The sequence below is a fragment of the Mus caroli genome, unplaced genomic scaffold (genome assembly GCF_978045245.1).
Source record: "Mus caroli unplaced genomic scaffold, Mus_caroli_1 scaffold_1, whole genome shotgun sequence".
Classification (NCBI taxonomy): domain Eukaryota; kingdom Metazoa; phylum Chordata; class Mammalia; order Rodentia; family Muridae; genus Mus; species Mus caroli.
The window spans coordinates 189,440,352-189,460,294 of NW_028227256.1; the positions used below are offsets into that span (position 1 = coordinate 189,440,352).

At 43.9% G+C, this 19,943-nt stretch overlaps 1 protein-coding gene across 2 annotated transcripts in view; it reads left to right on the plus strand.

Moving 5' to 3' along the window:
- Positions 1 to 18,932, plus strand: part of Ints7 (integrator complex subunit 7) — a 51,362-nt gene extending 32,430 nt beyond the window's left edge. For both annotated transcript variants that reach the window (XM_021161659.3, XM_021161662.3), the window contains 12 exons: positions 1,396 to 1,530; positions 2,652 to 2,749; positions 4,636 to 4,875; positions 7,193 to 7,330; positions 8,476 to 8,682; positions 10,678 to 10,872; positions 11,302 to 11,405; positions 12,189 to 12,257; positions 13,336 to 13,468; positions 15,300 to 15,398; positions 16,882 to 17,067; positions 18,430 to 18,932. In XM_021161659.3, the coding sequence (XP_021017318.1) occupies positions 1,396 to 1,530; positions 2,652 to 2,749; positions 4,636 to 4,875; positions 7,193 to 7,330; positions 8,476 to 8,682; positions 10,678 to 10,872; positions 11,302 to 11,405; positions 12,189 to 12,257; positions 13,336 to 13,468; positions 15,300 to 15,398; positions 16,882 to 17,067; positions 18,430 to 18,732 (1,907 nt within the window). In that variant the 3' untranslated portion in view covers positions 18,733 to 18,932. The remainder of the gene's footprint in view (positions 1 to 1,395; positions 1,531 to 2,651; positions 2,750 to 4,635; positions 4,876 to 7,192; positions 7,331 to 8,475; positions 8,683 to 10,677; positions 10,873 to 11,301; positions 11,406 to 12,188; positions 12,258 to 13,335; positions 13,469 to 15,299; positions 15,399 to 16,881; positions 17,068 to 18,429) is intronic.
- The last annotated feature ends 1,011 nt before the right edge of the window (positions 18,933 to 19,943 follow it).

A 19,943-nucleotide genomic window follows, 5' to 3' on the forward strand; every position in this document is an offset into this window, starting at 1 on the left:
GTTAGGGGGTCACATATGAGAACTTAAATTACAATTCATAGCAGTAACAAAGTTACAGTTCTGAAGTAGCAACACAATAATAGTGTGGTTGGGGTCACCTAAGCTATATATATATATGTAATATAGTCTAAGGAGCTGGATTAGTGGGTAAAAGCATGACATCGGCCAGTATCTACATATACTGATGGTGTATAAAATTTCAGATTATATTAGTGTACATAAATGGAGATAAAGTTACACAAAGAATATTTCAAAAAGTCAGCAATAAATTTATGCTGGTTTGTGAGATTTGAAGAAATTTCTGTTTCCTTTGGGCTTTTCTGCTCCTTCCCCAACAAGTTTTCTAATAGTAAATCTTAATAGGGAAAAAATATCAAGTTATAAAACATCATGGGAAGAAGAAAAAGAATGGTTACACCCTAGGAGTTCATTTTCCACAATTCTGAAAGAAGAACTGGCTATGTAGTTTCAGCTTTGTAATATATTATCCATCTTAAAACAAGAATTTTACCTAACTGGTATTGTCACATCTTACCAGGAATCAGTAAATGGTTATATAGATTACACTGCCTAAAACTGTCTTGGCTCATGACTGATGTAATTTTCAACCATGTTGACTTCATGCTCAAGAGTTAAGGTCCTCCAGTAGGAGAGACAGGTCAGACTGGATAGCAGTCATAAGAGGAATAAAAAAGGCCAAGCTCTGATTCTTCATGAGGCTCACATATTTACAACCAGGAGCTGCTCTCCTATAAACTAAAATATCCACAGAATAGGACCTAGGGCACAGCCTTGGAAATCTGAGTTTTAAGAGATACTACAGAAGAGTGCTGTGTAGTTAACGAGTCTGTGGCCGAGATGGTGGGCTACTGAATGCCTTTGTACTGTTTATTAGAGTGCAGTCACTGAGTCGCAGTATCCTTGACAGCTGTGTGGTCGTGGATTCTTATGCGAACCTTCTGAGGTATAACATCAACAGTTTGGGGCGGGAAGAAACAAGCAAAGTGTTCTTCCTTGACCTTGCTTTATGTGACAAGAAGATGACATTGGGTCACCCATTTGGCTGGAAATCCATCCGCTCCTCAGATGCAGCCTGTAGTTATTTTGGTTTCTATACTCTTTCTCAGTCAATTGTCATTAATGTTTTTATGGGGAAAGTCCTATATTGATTTTAAAATGCAGTCATTGAAAAATGGATGGCATACTCCTATTTTACCCCAACCAAGGAAGGGTAAATGGTGGTGGTACATTACTAATGGAGTCAAGGTAGAAAATACTTTTAATATCTTAGAAATTTCCTCATAATACTGAGAAAACTCAACCTCCAAGCTGAATTGCTTTCTTGAACCGTATGAATGAATTGTAATCTTGAGTTACTCTTCTCTGCTTCTTTAGGAAATGTAGGCTCTTCCCCCAGATCTTCTGATTTAGTCAAATTAGCTCAAGAATGCTGTTACCATAGCAACAGGGGCATCGCAGCTCATGGAGTAAGAGTGCTAACTAATATAACCGTGTCTTGTCAAGAAAAAGGTAAGTGCGCTCGGGACAGGCTTGTGTGCTGCTCTGCAGCTTGGACAGAGCTCTGTGGGTTGGGCCCTTCAGTCATTAGCTTATGTGCACTGGTCTGCATGCTTTTGCATCTATCTACAGTGTTCTGATGCAGTGTCTTAGGTCTGTCTAATTTGTGTGGAGCCCTTAGGTCTGCAATTATGGAGTCGACATGTCTTGTAGGACATTGCCTGTTTTCATCCCTCTGTTCACTGTGCTGTGTGTGGTGCTGGAGACAGGGACAGCCTACATAAGATTCAGCTGTACAACAACTGGAAAATTACTCGGGTTTTCTAGGTACTTAAGTATTAAATAGCAAGTGCCTTCACTGAGTGGCAGTTGAGCTGACTTACACAAACAAGGAGGATATATTTTATTATCTTCCTGATATCTTGTAAGTGTAAGGCTGGAAATGTTTCATGCCTCCACTCAAGATTAGGAAGTCCATTTTGGACGGTATCTGCCTCGGTGATCACGGTGGCCTTTATGGGGGCTACAAGCTCAGCAGTCCTCCTACCCACAGCATAGTGTGCTTTCTGTCCCAGTATTTCTTCACACTGTTTGCCAAGGCCCTACAGTAATTTGGGAAACATTCTCCCAGTGGACATTAGATTGATTTGACTATTTGAGTAAAAAGCATTTCTTGCATGTGATATAAGAAACAGCTGCATGGTCTCAGTGACCTAAGTTCCCTGTGACATCACAGCCTCGGGACCCCAAGGCGTTCGGCAGTACAGTGGTATAGCTGCAGGACATACCCAGAGCTTTCTTCTTAGGGCCAGTACTTTGCAAGAGAGGCTGACTTTCATGAGAATCTAAAGGGTATTGGACTCACTGAAAATATACCTGCATGGTTTATGTCTGATGGGGCACAGTTTTCTTAGCTGTCCTGGTAGTGATAATTTCAGTTTCTCTTTATAGCTTCATGACCTTATTGATTTAATATGAATACTTTATATCTTTAATAATGTGGTAGTGTTAAGGAAGGTATCTGAACATAGCCTTTATATTTCAGAAACAATTTTTAGATGTGATGTGTTTTTCTGTCTGTGCCTTTGTGTGCTGTCTGTCGTCTGACCACCCAACCTAATGTTTTTTTCCAGATCTCTTGTCACTGGAGCAAGATGCTGTCTTCGGCCTGGAATCCCTTCTGGTGCTTTGTAGTCAAGATGACAGTCCAGGTGCTCAATCCACTGTGAAGGTGAAGATGACATCACTCAATACACTGCCTCTTTCCATAGCCTAAATTGTAGAGTAATCCCTAGGGTGCAGGCCATCTACTCTGTCATAGCTCCTCAGTTATACCATTTTAAGGCGAAAGCAGCCATGTATGAAGTGTGGCAGTTAGAGGGGAGGGCATGACTTCACTAGCTCTGGGTAGTCAGCTAGATTTCCAGTGCTAGGCATGCTTTTTCTCGTGTTGACAAAGTCTCACGTCCAAGTCGAGAGCTGTTGGTTACTGAAAGGGGGTGTGCACCACCACTGCACCTCTAGGTTTATTGTACCATGTTGTCCATAGGTGTTAAGTAGGACTCTTGATTACTTCTGTCCTTTGGAAGCTTGCCTGGTACCTCTGGTACAATGTGAAGGCTAGTCCTCAGGAGGAGGCTCTCAGGTCAGTTCCAGAACAGGAGCCTCTGTGCCCTGTTTCTGAAGATGCCAACAATTACAGATTTTAATAAGATATTGGACTTAGTATAGTGGGCTGTACATAGATGATCAGGAAGGTTCCAGGGTTAGAGGCTTCTCCATGTGTAGTAGGATGTTATGTTGCTATTTCAATAAGGAACGTAGCACCAAGCCAAAGGCAGTAAATTCTTTACTGTAAAAATAGGTGCAGTACTAAAGTGAACACAGAGCTGTCAGCTCTTAACTTTCAGTTGAGAGTTATTGCTTTGAGTTAGGCCTTGAAAAATGAGTTTTAGTAATTAAGAGGGATTATTTGAGCCTAAGCAAGCAATATTTAATAAGCAACATAAATGTGCCATTCATATTGAAAGGATTGCATCGAGTAACTAGTGAGAGGGAAAGTATGGAGGCCATCAGATGTGCTAAAGAATCCGGACTTGACTTTATAGGGAGTGAGGAGACATTAGAATTTTAGGATATGGAAGACAGTCTTGCCTTTGTTGTAGTTATGTTTGTGTAGTGTGTACCCCACTGTTGAAGACGTGTGTGTCTGTGTGTGTGTGTGTATTTCTTGAAATGTGTTCCCTTAATACTTATCAAAAAATTAAGGCTCAGAGGGAGAGACTTGTTGAAAGCCACCTAGCTGATATGGGCTCCAGCTAAGGTCCACTTTGTGTTCGTCGCGTGTGCCTCTCAGCACACTGGCAGCTTATGTGGTTGTAGTACGAAGGAAAGACAGATGGGCCCATCTCTACCTGAGATGAGAACTAGGGGGACATTTGTGGTATTGTAGAAGAATGGGAGGGAGAATTTTAGAAGCATAAATCAGCTGTGGAAAGCGAGAGGCATCCATGTTTTTCGTTTTGTTAGCTAGGATAACACATAGGTCATAAAGAAGGCCCAACAGAGAAAAGCTGCAGCTGTCAGCTCTTAACTTTCAGTTGAGCAATAAATAAGAGAAAATTAGAAGCATCTCTCCATACTGATGCTCACAAAGTCATTGAGGGCGTCTGAAACCAAGTCATCAGTAAACCGAACATGCATGTGCTATGCGGAGCAGTGACCTTATAAACATTCTAGCGTCCGTCACCATCCTGAGTTCTGCTGTGGGTGGTTCCCGAGCACTCTGCAGAAGCAGGTCCTGGGAAGTGCTGTAGCTCTACCTACTTGGGATTAGCCTCATGATTTTCATCTGCCTACTGAAATTCTGGACATGTTTTAAGCATAGCACACTTCACTTGTGTGGGATTCAGAATCCTGTGTTGCTTATGGAGAAAAATGGTGAGCCTACAAAGAACGTGCCCTTGAGTCCCCGTAACTTAAACAAGGTGTTCTTTAAAGTATAGCAGTGCACTCTCCCTCTTGCCCCTTTGCAGTACTGAGGACTGAAGCGAGAGCCTCAGTGCAGGCTTGGCAGTCCTCCACTCAGGGCATAACCAGGCTGTTCTCTCTGTGCAGAGTGCTCTCAGCTGTATGGTGAAGCTGGCCAAGGGCCGGCCCCATCTGAGCAGGTCAGTGGTTGACACTCTGCTAACTCAGCTGCACAGCTCTCAGGATGCTGCCCGGATCCTCATGTGCCACTGCCTGGCAGCCATCGCCATGCAGCTCCCGGTACTGGGTGATGGAATGCTTGGGGACCTCGTGGAGCTCTACAAGGTGATTGGACGATCAGCCACAGACAAGCAACAGGAACTTCTGGTAAGGAACTACTTTTTAAGCCTGCTGTAAATGAGTAGGAACTAGTCTGTTGGCAGATACCTAAGAATGCCAGCACTAATGTTGGACTTTAGTTGAAAAGTAAACAGGTTAATGTAATTCTGCAGGACTGGGGATATAGTGCAATGTACAGTGTTTGCCCAACATGTAGAACACCCTAGCTTTCATCACAGTACTACAAAAAAATATTTAAAATTAAGGCAGTACCAGTAACTTTCGTTTTTGTTTTTTTTTTTTTTTTTTGAGACAGAGTGTGACTGTGTAGCACAGGTGTGCCTTGAACTCAGGGCAGTACTCTTGCCTTGAACTCACAAGTGCTGGCTGGGATTATAGTCGTGAGTCTTTGTACCCGGCTACCAGGAGCTTTTTCTACAAGTTAAACCTCTTAGGAATCTGATAAAAATGCTGAACTAGAAGCCATAACACACACACAAAGAATCTGGTGCTAAGCCAGAGTCGTGCACACCCTTGCGAGCTGCCTCTGACCCTGAATTCATGTGTGCTTTGATCATGTTGGTCTAGACGACCTGTTTTCCTTGCTGTCCTCCATCCCTCTGGCTCTTACATTCTTTCTGTCTCCTCTTCTGAGGGTTCTCTGAGACATAAAGGGAGGGATTTGATGGAGACACTCCGTTTAGAGCTGAATATTTCAAAGTCTTTGGCTCGCTGTATAGTGTCTCAGTCAGGTTTGTTTTTTATTGAAGTGGCATTTGAACTAGTGATCTCTGTCCTTTTTTATTAGCACTACTAAAGCCAATTTTAAAAAGAAAACATGAGGGTTTTTTTTTTTGTTGTTGTTGTTTTTAATCTAAGAAAGAATACAGTAAAATGTTTGCATCTGACTTTGCTGAAGGAAACAATGCTAGCCCGGGCATTGTGATGCATGCCTTTCATCCAGCACTAGGGATGCAGAGCGAAGGCATCCTGGTCAACATGGTGAGTTGTAGTGTTAGGTATAGAGTTAAATCTACCCCAGCTCTGCTCCACCCTGTCTGCTGTACTCAAATAGTAAGCAGCTTCAGGAAGGAGTGGTGTTGAGCTCACAGTCTGAGAGGGCTCTGTCCAGCATGGCGGGGAGGGCGTGGCCACCAGAGCCTCACAGGGTGGCCATAGCACATGACACCAGGAAGCAGAGAATGATGAGCACCCCACGTGTAAGGTTTCAGCCATGGCATGTGCTGTCCCTGCTGAGGATAAGTCATCCCACCTGAGTGAAGCTCTGGAGAACCCTGAGGTGTGAGCCCATGATGTCCTAATTAGGGTGTTAGTTACCGGAATGAAGTGTCATGACCAGAAAGCCAGTTGGCGAGGAAAGGGTTGGTTTGCCTTACACTTCCACATTGCTGTTCATCATTGAAGGAAATCAGGGTGGGGACACAAGCCAGGTAGGAATCTGGAGACAGGAGCTGGTGCAGAGACCATGGAGAGGTGCTGCTTACTGGCTTGTTCCTCATGGCTTGCTCAGCCTGCTTTCTTATAGAATGCAGGACCACCATCCCAGGGATGGCATTACCACAATGGGCTGGGCCCTCCCTCATTAATCACTAATTAAGAAAAAAATTACCCTACAGGTATGTCTACAACCTGATCTTACAGAGGTTCCCTCCTCTCAAATGACTTTAGCCTAACACAGCTATCCAGCATACATGGTAATTTTAAGTCCAGTCAAATTGACAGTGAAGGTGAACCATCACACTCCCTATGTTAACTCCTCTTGTCTTTTCTCTGTGCACTGCACTTGCACTTGGATGACTTCAGTATGTATCAGAACCCTCAGTATATGCATTGCTTTGCATGTCTTAGCTTTGTGCAAAGGTTATGCTGCCGGTCAACTTTCACCGTTTGCCTTCCTTGCTAGTAATTTATATTGATCTCTGGGTTTATTTCACTGATGTATTTCACTGGGTGACTATATCATAATTCATTTTTCCTTAATTGTGAGCCTTTTTCTCCTAGTTACTTTATAAGCAGTGCTCTGAGTAAAAGGAATACATTGCTTAATGACTTAAACATGATAAATGAAATATCAACAGAAAGTAAGTCCACTTTGTTCCTTTGTATCATACTTAGCTATTTTGTGTCGATGTGCATGCATAAGCGCATGAGGAGGTCTGGGGACAACTTCCCTTTCACCGTGTAAGGCTGAGGTATTGAACTGAGGTCGTCAGGCTTGGCAGCAGCCATGTTTACCTGATGAGCCATCTCAGTGGCCCTAAATTCTCTTCTGTTTTGGTGATCTTTAATTTTTGTCTTTGTCTTTGAATAACATTACGTGTCTTTTTTACTTGTTTTCTGTTAGGTAAGTTTGGCTACTGTGATTTTTGTAGCCAGCCAGAAAGCATTGTCTGCAGAAGTGAAGGCGGTAATCAAGCAGCAGCTTGAAAGCGTCTCCAGTGGGTGGACCGTGTACCGGATTGCCAGGCAGGCTTCCAGAATGGTATGGGCTTCCCCATTGAGTGGAGGTGCTTGGTGGAATGTTAGAACATGCACTATAAGTGATGTGGTCCTTATTACAGTCAGAACTCAAAGTATATATGGAAGTTGTCTTAGTCAGCGTTCTCTTGCTGTAAAGAGGCATCATGGCCAAGGCTGCTCTTGTAAGAGAAAAGCATTTAGTTGGGGCTGGCTTACAGTTTCAGAGGGTTAGTCTGTTATCATGATGGGAGGTATAGTTATAGACCAGAAGGTGCTGGAGAAGTACCTGCGAGTGTGATCCTGATCCATAGGTGTCAGACAGAGACGCTGAGCCTAGCTTGACTTTTGAAACCTCATATCCCAAGCCCAGTTACACATCTACTGCAGCAAAGCCACACCTCCTAATCCCTGTAACCTCTTCAAACAGCTCCACTCCCTGAGGACCAAGCATTCAAACATGCCCCATGGGGCCATTCTCAAGAATTGCTTGTTACTTACAGTCTCTGAGGATGGCAATGGAGCTGTCCTAACTTAACTTTCCTCATAAGCCGTAGTAAGTGTAATAAGTAGGTGACGGTGCACACTGTGTCTGTACGTTGTTAGCAACACTTATACTTTGCTAGAGGTTGTGGTATCAGGGCCTCTTCCCACCTGCTGTTTCTGTCATTATTTATCAGCACATATTTTCTTCTCATTCTTTCTCCAACCTGATCATTGAATTTCTTTAAGAAATACAAAGCATAATTAGTCCAGAGACCAGAGTGTGGGGCACGGCTCTGGTGGTCGGAGCAGGAGCATAGACTGCGCTGCTATCTGTAAGGGCATGCCGGGATCTTGGGCATCTGTGCCTCTAAGGTCCTGAGTGCCATTCACCTTCTACCTCCTAAACAGCTCCTGAAAAATGACACACAGGTACTTTTGGTATTTTACACTAAAATTCTAGACTTGAGTTACAATCACTCCAATTATTTTCCCATTGGGGCTGTTTTAGTAAAGAACTTAAGGCATTGTGTTATATAAAAAGCAGCTCAGCATATTTTTTTTCTGAAGAAATAGTTAGACTGTCTTAAGGAGTTATGTAATATGAGATGTGATTTTTGAGCTTATTCTGGGTTTGTCTTTTACTTGCTGAATGTAGAGCCTCACCCTGGCCTCTTTCTTTGTTAGGGCAACCATGACATGGCGCGAGAGCTTTACCAGAGTTTGCTGACACAGGTCGCATCAGAACACTTCTACTTCTGGCTGAACAGTCTGAAGGAGTTCTCACATGCAGAGCAGTGTCTGACTGGGCTGCAGGAGGATAGCTTCAGCTCAGCACTTTCCTGCATTGCTGAGTCTTTGAAGTTCTACCACAAAGGGATCGCCTCCCTAACGGTGAGTCCTCTTCCCCAGTCGGTCATGGTGACTGGTGTAGGATGGTCTCCTCTCTGCCTTGGCTTATCTATCCTCTTTTGACAACCTGTGAAACCTGGTGGCAATATCAGAAACTACATATACACAGAAATAAAACGCTTGTTAGTATTCTTAGTTGGTGAAAACTTTTTTTATACCACATGTACAGAAAATTGCTGACTTGAGGCAGAATGGTAAGTGCTGTGGAGAGAGGCTCCTTCCTCCACATTCTTAATCAGTAAGACTCTAGCCTGCTGCCATCCCATCACCAAGCACGCCCCGTCCTCCTCTCTTCTGTCTGACTGCTCACCAAGTAGAGGGTTTTGTAGGGTGTTTGTAATGTTAAGGCTTGAACCTGGAGCCATGTGCATACTAGGTAGATGCTCTGTCATAACATCCCCAGTGAGCCTTTTACTGTATAACTTCCTAATTCTGCAACCCTTTAATAACAGTTCCTTGTGTTGCAGTGAACACCAATCATAAAATTACATTCATTGCCACTTCATAACTGTAATTTTATAATTATGGCTTCATAACTGCTATAAATCGTAACGTAAATATCTATTTTCCTTTGGTCTTAAGTGACCCCTGTGAAAGACCCAAATAAACTTTTAAGATTTACAAGTACCAGCTAAAGAGGCAGATGGAATAAAGCACTTCCTTCCATCTTCCACAAGAACAGTCAAACCTGACAGTAAGACCGACTGAAATAGTCTTTTTAGTATCTTAATACAAGCTATTTTGTAGCTAAAACAGAATATTGAAAGATTTAAAAAGTCAACACAGTCAAATATTGAGGAAAGTTATTTCTCATCATGCACAGTGCTTCAAGGGTCTCCACAGTTGGAGAAGGAAGCAGACAAATGTGTACTTGTGTACAGGATGCAGGAACCATTACAAGCTCTGTCTTGTTACTTACAAGTAGAGGCCTCCACTGAGGACAGTGTGCGCTACTGGATGGGAATGCTGGGACTTAGTCCTGGAACCTAAGCAACATTCCCACTCCAGGGCTGGAGGTGTGGCTCAGGGCTCAAGAGCACTAGTTGTTTTTCCAGAGGATACGAGTTCAATTCCCAGCAACCACATGGCAGTTCACAACTGTTTGTAAGTAACTCCAAGATCTGATACCATACATGTATGTAGACATACATGCTGACAAAAACACCAATGCATAGAAAATAAAAAGTAAATTTTAAAAAAATTAACAAGCACACCAGTATATTTGAGGCAGTTGTCTTGTAGAGGAATGTTCATTTTCCATGCTCCCATTTACTGTTAAGTTAGCACACTTTTCGTGTGTGCCTTTTATTGAAAACTTGTTGCTAGCTTCTCCACTAGGATGGCTGCTAAACAGTTGGAGGTTCTGTGTCTGTGCTGCTGGGACTTAGCCCACTACCCACTCTGCATGGCTACTACTCTGCTCTTGGAGACTTACCTCTTGGAACATTTGTGTGTGGTAATCCATTCTCTGGTGCCCTCCCCCACCCCTCTCTCTGCAGTGATAATAGCTAAAGCCTCCTGTGCAGTCTTAAGAATGACTGAGCAAGTAAGATGCTAAGTTTAGGCAGTAATGAGCCTCTGAATGTCAGTGAGATGTTCAGGTGTCAGGCGATGCTACCCGTAGTGAGTTTCTCTGATGTTGTTATATCTGCCACTTGGGTAGCTTAGGTATTTACCTATCAGTGTTGTTATGACTTGTGCATAAACTGACACATGCAGTCCTCCCATGGCTTCAGGAAGGTGGATTCCAACACATTCACGTAGGCACGGATATCCAAATCCTTGTATGTTCAAGACCCCCATTAAAAAGAAAGGCACCTTGTAAATGCTGTGTTGTGCTAAAGCATCCTCCTGTGCTCTGTGAGGAAGAGATAGGAAACTTTAGTCTGCGCATGTGTGTTCCATCCAAGTGTGTTTTTTCCCTGAGCATTGGGAACAAGGTGGTGACGCTGCATGAAGCTCCTCTCTCTATCCCAGGCTGCCAGCACACCGCTGAATCCTTTGAGCTTTCAGTGTGAGTTTGTAAAGCTCCGGATCGATCTCCTCCAAGCCTTCTCGCAGCTCATTTGCACGTGTAACAGCCTGAAGACAAGCCCTCCCCCTGCCATCGCCACCACCATCGCCATGACCTTAGGAAACGATCTTCAGAGGTGCGGCCGGATCTCCAATCAGGCATGTCTTCTTTTCTCTCCATTTTACATGATATTTATACTTCAGAGATTCTTGAAGATGAAAGGTTGTACAAATTAAAGTCAATGGTATGTGTCAAGTACTCACTCTCAATGTTTGGCCGGATAGGATGGTGTGTTCTTTAAACAATCCCAGTGCTGTGTGTTGTACAGGAAGAGTGGAATTAGGTTAAAGAGTTGGGAATATCTACAAAAGTACTAGTTATCCTAGTGAAGCTCGAAGAAAGGAAAATGCAAGTGTCTTGTCTCTAGATGTCATAAGTAAATATACCCTGTGAACAGTTAGAACTTCATTAGCCGTCTTTGTCGATTTTGTGTAATAAAGTTATGGAAATGACAACTCAATTTGTATTTGAACTGTTTTCAAGGATGAATTTTCTGTGCTTTAATTTGTTTTTCCCCTTCTTTGTAGATGAAGCAGTCCATGGAAGAATTCCGAAGCCTTGCTTCCCGGTACAGAGATCTCTATCAAGCATCCTTTGATGCAGATTCGGCCACTCTGAGGAATGTAGAACTGTATCCTGTATTTCTTAGGATTCCTTGTTCTTGGGAAGTATTCTCTGAAATGTAGAGTAAATTTGCTCAACTAAAAATGGATTAGATAATCCTAATATTTATTACAATTAGCTAGTAATTTCTTCCTTTGAAATTGAGTAGGAGCAAAATAACTTTACTCTTGGACTTTTTTTTGTTGTTGTATTTTTTTTTTAAGTTTTTAAGGATTTCTCTGTGCAGCCCTGGCTGGCCTTGAACTCAGAGATCTGCTTGTACTCTGCCTCCCGAGTGCTGGGATCAAAGGTGTGTACTGCCACTGCTTGGCTAAGTTTACTCTTAAACTTAAGCCAATCTTTTTTAAAGGGATGACTTCCTGGTGGTCTTGTCTACCTTAGAGAAGAACTGCCACAGCCCCTAGTTGTACCCAGGACAATGATACAAACCTGTCATCCCCAGTACCAAGGAGACTGACACATGAGGCAGGAGATGGGAGCCAGCTGGAAACACAGCAAGGTTCCCTTAAACAGCCACAGAACAGCACACTGGTTCCATCTCCTTTGTTGTGGTCACTGCTACATCTGTTCCCTCAACTCCCGAAGCCAGCCATATTTTATTAGCAATTTCTGATCTCATTGGAAAGAAGGGAAAAAAACTGTTGTGAAGTTGTCAGGCTTATGAGTTAGTTCTTAGAGTTTTCATTGATTGATTGATTGATTGATTGATTGATTGAAACGTAATGAATGCTCTGTAACAAAAGTGTGTAGTGGTCTTTCTGTTCTCGTGTGTGACTTAACACTGTTGTAGCCAGCAGCAGAGCTGCTTACTGATATCTCATGCCATAGAAGCCCTGGTTTTGGATCCTGAATCAGCAAGGTAAGTTGGATGATGCCGCCTTATAAAATGTCAGGTGCATTGTTACCGGATCATCGATCGCACCAGGGTTTTACGAAGAGGGGAAAGGAAAGCTGCCGGGGAGATCTGAGATTGCATTGCATGCAAGCCTTGCCGTACCACTTTGTCAGTTCAGTGTTTGAGAGCTCAGCCATGCACGGTAGAAAGTCAGTCTCAGCCAAACAGATATTTTTCTTCCACATACTATGTCCATTGTAATAGTTTTATTTCTTGTCTTAATGACATTTAAAGTGTTTTACCGAGCCCTGGAGTCAGGCAGATATGACCACAGATGTCTTTTCACTGCTAGCTCAGGGAGTGTATTTGTTCTCACTAAGGCATGGGTGCATAAGCTGTAGGCACAACTCCTTCTGCCCAGGCAGTGGAGATAGAATGAGCAGATGACACGTAGTGCCTCACTGAAGTGCCTTCACTGAAAGGTTTAAAGGACTGTTAGCACGTATGTGCCTGGTGTGGATTGCCTGCACTGCACACACTTCCAGACATACTTGAAGCTTATTTAGGATTCCAGAGTTTTGTCTTATCTCTGTTAGAAATGTTTTCAGAGAAGGTGACAGGAAGGAATCTAGGCTAAGCTTTCCTAGCTCCATCCCAGCAGCTCCCGCTCCGTCCAGTGCTTTTTTCACTTCCAGGCTCTCCGCTCATAGCATTTCCTCAGCCATCCCCAGGTCTAACGGCATGCTGACCAAGTGATTTGCTAACTTGCTCCCTGTGTTCCATCTGTTACTTATATGATGTCATATCAGTATGTTACCTGCTGGCCCTTTCTCAAGTGTCTTTCCTGTATGGTGACAATTAGCCTTCATGTAAGTAGCTAAGAATTATGTCATTTGTAGTCAGATTTGGGTTTGAGTTTCAACTTGTGACTTAATAGTTACACAAGTGTAGTCAGATTAACCTTACCAAGCCTCAGTTTCCTTATCTGTAATTGGAAATAACTTCATTTTTTAAAAGATGAGGTGAGAATGTGAGCCATGGTTAGCAAATGCATGTAGGTGCTGAAGGTGCTAAGATGGATGAACTGCTGGTCTCTGCTCAGCTTCCAGGAGTATGGGTCCACAGGTGCTGCCCACGCCGACAGTGAGTATGAGAGAAGAATGATGTCCGTGTACAGTCGCGTCCTAGAGGAGGTGGAGTCGCTTAACCGGAAGTATGCCCCAGTTTCCTACATGGCAAGTGGCATTTGTTTGCTAAGTTTCTATAATTTATTATTAGGACTTCATTGTAAAGAACATACAAATTAGAAATATCACACAAGTGTAGCCAGCCTCTCTCAGCCTGCCAGCACCCAAATAATGACACAGGGACCTCTTCTTATTCCTGAAAGCTTAGGCCTATAGCTTAGGCTTGTCCTCTGCTAGTTTGTATAAGTTAATTAACTCCACATTTGCCACGTGGCCGGTTACCTCGAATTCACTCTTGGAACTTGCGACTTCCTCGGGTCTGGCTGCGAGTCTCACCCCTCTCAAGTCTTCCCACAGTTCCCATCTCTGCCTGGGTCTCCTGAATTCCTCTCCTGCCTCAGCTACAGACTGCCAGCTCTTTCTTAAACCAATCAGAAAGTGAAGGAGAAGAATGTTTACAAAAGATGATGCCCTTGCTGAGCAATTAGAGTAACAATACCAAAGTCGGGTAGTACTCTACTCTCTGAAAGCCCAGAAATCAACATTTGTTTAATACAGGGACAGCCCTCCTCTACCCGAAGGCCTGTATACCTGTCAGTCAGTAGACTTCCGCACAACTAAGGTAACCAGCCTCTCGGTTTTACCTTTTCACTATGCTTTTATCCACCAGAATACCCATGAAAGGATTAAACAACCCCGTCCATGGCAGCACTTAGCCCATCCTGATGGCATGGCCTCTCTAACATATCAAATCTCATTTCCCCAGATACAGGCAACTTTTATCAGGTCCGCCTTGTGTAGGTGCAGAACCAACTTCTTTATTTTATGCTTCTTAAACAATCAAACTGAAGCTGCAGTAATTCCTTACTCTAACTCCAAACTAGAGTCACTTTGGGAGATTTTTAAAAGCCACATCACTATCAAGTCATCCCTCCCAGCTGCCCCAAAGACAGTTGTCTCTAAGTCTGGAACAGTCCTGGCCCCCACAGTGATACCAGGAGTAAGAGTAGAAGTCGGGCACTCATACACTGGATCCAGTGGAGTGTCTAGGGCACTTTTAAGGCAGTGTTCAGTATACTTAAACATGTTGAATGCAGTATGGGCTTACAATATGTGTGATGGGTTTAATCACAGCATAATCCTGCCATTAGACAAGGACAGCATGGTTTTTGTTTTGGGGTTTTTTTTTTGTTGTTGTTGTTTTGCTTTTTTTAGAAGCATTCATGTGATTCTATCATGCTGCCAAGGTTAAAAACACAGAATATAAATTTAGGAAATAAATCTAATTTTTTAAAAACCAAAAAATTAAGAAAATAAAATAAGGCAGAGGCAGGCGGATCTCTGAGTTCGAGGCCAGCCTGGTCTACAGAGTGAGTCCCGGGACAGCCAGGGCTACACAGAGAAACCCTGTCTCCAAAAAAAAACCAAAAAAATAAAATAAAGTAGAAATCTGATTGCAATTTTTAGGTGGGGGTGTGTGATTTGAGATAGGGTTTCTCAGTATAGCCTTGATAATCCTGGCATTTGCTCTGTAAACCAGGCTAGGCTCAAACTCAGAGATCTGTCTGTCTCCTGAGTGTTGAGATTAAAGGTGCCACTGCCAGACAAATTTGTTTTTTAATTAATTATTTAATTTTGTATGTATGAGTGCTCTGTTGCATGTACATCCATCTGCATGCCAGAAGAGGGCATAAGATCCCTTTATGGATGGTTGTGAGTCACCACGTGGGTGCTGGGAATTGAACCTGGGTCCTCTCGAAGAGCAGCCCCACTGGGATGACTGTTCTGTGCACGTGTGGATGTTGTGCCTTCTGCCAAGTTCATGGGCTCTTGGAAGCATTTGTTGTCGGTTTTCTCAGCTGACTTCTCTCTCCCACAGCACACAGCATGCCTCTGCAATGCCATCATCGCTCTGCTGAAAGTTCCTCTTTCATTTCAGAGATACTTTTTCCAGAAACTACAGTCTACCAGCATCAAGGTAAGGTAGAAAAACCACTTATAAGATTAAGATATAAAAACCAGCTAAGTGGGGCTGGAGAGATTGAATAATAACACCTGACACGAGTTCAATCCCAAAATCCGTATGGTAGAAGAGATGATTCCTACAAGTTGTCATCTATCCTACATGTGCCATAGCGCGTGCATACCCACGCACACACAAACACACACTCTCTCAAATGTAATAAAAACCAGCTAGCTATCATCTGAAGATTTAATGAGACATAGCTACGATTTAGTATCTTTCCTTTAGCATAGATAAAAACTTAGTCCTAAATTTTGTCTGATGATTTGAGGAAGTCGTGGGGTTTGAAAGTTACTGTGCTAAGACCTGCATTTGAGTAATGGCAGCCTATCTACCTCTTACCTCCAGGGAGGAGTGCTTGTAAGCTTATTGGCAGGGTCGAGTCTTTGTCTGAGCAGGCCCAGCTTTGATGGAATGGCCTGCTTCAGTACCACGGGTCCTGCCTCCCAAGTCCTGTTGCCACTGAGGGCAAGCATGGGGAACTAACTCACAGGGAGAGTTAGTATATTGAAGTGCTTAAGCCACTCAAAACTAAAGGCTATTTTTAATTCCCACAGTAGAATGTGAAAGGAGACTGTTACCTGAGAGAGACGGCTTGAATTCTGCCTGTCAGAATGTGTCTAGTGAACTTTGCATCCATTTAATGCTTTTGGTTGCAACTAACGTTCCAAAAAGACCTTAATAACCAGGAAAGGTGATTGATGGATAAGTGAGCAGGCCTCAGGCAGGCTGTCTGCACATTACAGCGGGAGCTTTCTGCAGTTGAGATACAGCTGAGATGTGCAGTGCTTTTTTTTTTTTTTTCCTTTAAGAAAAACTAAGTTTAAAAGCAACCTGGAGGCCCTAGGATCAATCCTAACACCCCAATTTGTTTTGTGTTCATTGTGAAAACTGACTTTTTAAAATACCACAATAATTCCATTAATGTGAGTTATCTTAGAATTTTAAGTTTGTTTGCATTTTAATTGAGTCTATTTTAAATTACTTAAGAGAATTAAACAAGCCGGGTGGTGATGGCGCACACACCTTTAACCCCAGCACTCGGGAGGCAGAGGCAGGCGGATTTCTGAGTTTGAGGCCAGTCTGGTCTACAAAGTGAGTTCCAGGACAGCCAGGGCTACACAGAGAAACCCTGTCTCGAAAAACCAAAAATAAAAAAAAATTTAAAAATTTCCTAGAAGCAAAGCAAGACCCAGTGGACATAAGCATCACGCGTAGCATTTCACCTGAGGAAGTGGTTTGTTAAAGCCTCCCTACAAGAGCCTGCTGGCAGCCAGCACCTTTGTTTGCTACCCTCAAACAGAACAGGTGTGAGCGAGAGCCCAGAGGTGTTACAAGGAAGCTTGACATGGAGGTCCTTCTGCGGGGTGGTGGGGACAGTCAAGAGTGTGTTCATCTGTGACCAGTGACGAGTGCTTGCCTTACTCTTCTGTTCCAGCTCGCTCTGTCACCTTCTCCCCGGAGCCCTGCAGAGCCCATTGCTGTGCAGAATAACCAGCAGCTGGCACTAAAGGTAGAAGGCGTTGTTCAGCACGGATCTAAACCAGGCCTCTTCCGCAGAGTTCAATCTGTGTGCCTGAACGTTTCCTCCACACTGCAGAGTAAATCTGGCCAAGACTACAAGGTAAATATCAGGGGAGTCATAACTACACAGCTGGGGCTTGGGAGACTTAATCGCTTTCTTTTTCCTTTGCTTGAATCAGTTGGTGGACACAGCATCCCAGCAGAGATCAAAACATGAATTCTGTGTCTCAGTGCAGTATGGAACCTATCTGAGGTCCACATGGCAAGAACTATCTGATCTTGTGCTTCTGATCAGGTTTCCTACCCTACCTAGTCCCATGCAACTAAAGAGCCTGGCCCTGTGCTCCAAAGGGAAGAAAGCAAGGGCACTCACCTCCTCCTGCCTGCTTCTTGCTCTGAAACCTTGCTCCTAAGACTCTTACTCCTCTGGAGCCATCTTGGGCTCCGCCTCCTGGAGGAGAGCTGCCTGCTGTGGTGCCTAAATATACTATGCAGGTCACCCTGCCCCAGGGGAACCTTGGGAATTTGCTTCCTCTAGATGTCCTGAGGTTGGAGGTTAAGTTAACTAGCATCAATGAGGTTGATATTGCCATTCACAGTCAGCATCTTGCATATGTGCCTATGAGATGCCCGTGTCTTTGTTTAGACATTTCTTTCCAATTTTTTTGTGATGATCAAATCCACAGGATGTCCCCAGGCTAGTCAGGTGCATTTGAACTAAATCTGTGTAACAAGATGGAGTGAAGGTTTAAAGGGGCATTTCGGGACTGGTAAAATGCCTTCTTGCAAATGTGAGGACCTGGGTTTGGAGCCCCATAACTCGAATACAAAGCTAACCCTAGGGGTTGGGGTGAAGACAGTGAGTTCCTGACTCTCACTGACAGCCACCCTGGCCAAATAAATCCACCCATGAGAACCAAGTTCACTGATTCACTGTCTCAAAAATAAAGGTGGAAAGTGGTTGAGGAAAAACACCCAGCTTTGACCTCTGGCCTCCTACTCATGTCCTCACACATACACACTTGCATGTCCACATGCGAATACCCACACTAGCAAGCATATAATGTGCACACCCACGTGCACACACGAACACACACAATCATTTCATCATCACAGTTTTAGGTAGGAAGCTGAAGGAGGACTGGTGTGGCCTCTGTCTCTCTTTCTTCAGTGTTGTCCTCTCAGCCTGCAATCTGCTCACTGTTAAGGCTTGGTCTCCATTCTCTTCCCTTCTTTTCTTTGATTAATGGAGCCCTTAGCCACTCTATAAATATTTGTTGAGTGATAAACGATGGGCTGTGTTTAGAACACCCCCGATATGGCTGGGTGATCTCAGATGTTGCTAGGAATTGTGATGAGAATTCATGTGGCTTGTCTCAGTTTGCAGGTGTCTCCCAGGGCCTGGCTCCTGGAGAATACTGAATAAGCAACTCATGCTGGTTTAACAATTCTTGTGTTCTAGATTCCCATTGACAGCATGACCAATGAGATGGAGCAGAGGGTTGAGCCACATAATGATTACTTCAGCACCCAGTTCCTGTTGAACTTTGCTGTCCTTGGAACGCATAGCATCACAGTGGAGTCATCGGTGAGAGATGCCAATGGCATCGTCTGGAAGACTGGCCCCAGAACTACTATGTTTGTCAAATCCCTGGAAGACCCCTACTCCCAGCAGATTCGCCTACAGCAGCAGCAGGCCCAGCAGCCTTTGCAGCCACAACCACAGCCACAGCCACAGCCTCGCAGTGCCTACACCCGGTTTTAGCTGTGCTACAAGCATACTACTGCCACACTGCACAGCCATCACACTACTAGAAGAGTCATGTGCGTTAAGTGTCAATGTTACAGTGTGAAATCCAGTATTCACTGATTGCTGTAATGTAACATTCTGGTGAATTTGTTGTTGTTGTTGTTTTCTTAAAAATTTAGTGTAAGAAATAACCTGGCTCTCAGCCCAAAAAAAAGTGCTCTTTTTTTTTTTTTTTTTTTTTTTTTTTTTTTTTTTTTTGAGACAGGGTTTCTCTGTGTAGCCCTGGCTGTCCTGGAACTCACTTTGTAGACCAGGCTGGCCTCAAACTCAGAAATTCATCTGCCTCTGCCTCTGCCTCTGCCTCTGCCTCTGCCTCTCTGCCTCTGCCTCTGCCTCTGCCTCTGCCTCTGCCTCTGCCTCTGCCTCTGCCTCTGCCTCTGCCTCTGCCTCTGCCTCTGCCTCTGCCTCTGCCTCTGCCTCTGCCTCTGCCTCTGCCTCCCAAGTGCTGGGATTAAAGGCGTGCGCCCAAATTTATTAAACCCAGTCTTCTGTCTCACACTTAGCATTTTTGTTGTATTATTCTTTGTGGTTGATGAGCTTTTCTTCTTCCAAGAATAGTCACAGATAATTGGTAAATTTGACTGTGTTTCTGTCTACCAGAATTATTGTGCTGACTGGCCCGACCTAGGGTTTTGAAGCAGGCAGGGAGTATTGTTGAGTCGTGCAGTGCTTGTCCTGGACTGGAGAATGAGGCCTTCACAGAGGGGCTGGAGAGTCGGCAGCACCTGCCTTCTGGTCTGTGGGAGCCTGTGGGCCACAGGCTCAGCAGCCTGCTGCACTGGCACCTCTTACCCACCTTCTGTCCTGAAGCAATGTTAGTTTATTGTTTTGGTCTTTGATTGACCCAAAAGATAGCTCCAGCTAGAAAAGTTGGAAATGAATGTGTTGTTTTTTCTGGTATGTGACTAGTGTGGACTTCTGATATTTTTTTCTACAAATGGAATGTGGTTCACATATGTCTTCCTGTCTGATGTAAAGGGAACAGATCCTTCCCTCCCTCTGGTTTCTACTAGATGACGTATTACTCTACACCTGATGTCTAGACAGCTGTCTCCGAGACCTAACCTCAGCTGGGATGCTCAGGGAACAGACTCTGGCTAGCCAGAAAAGCCCTTTTTCTACTTGAGTCATGGTCGGAAACTACATGACAACACACTGATTCTAGG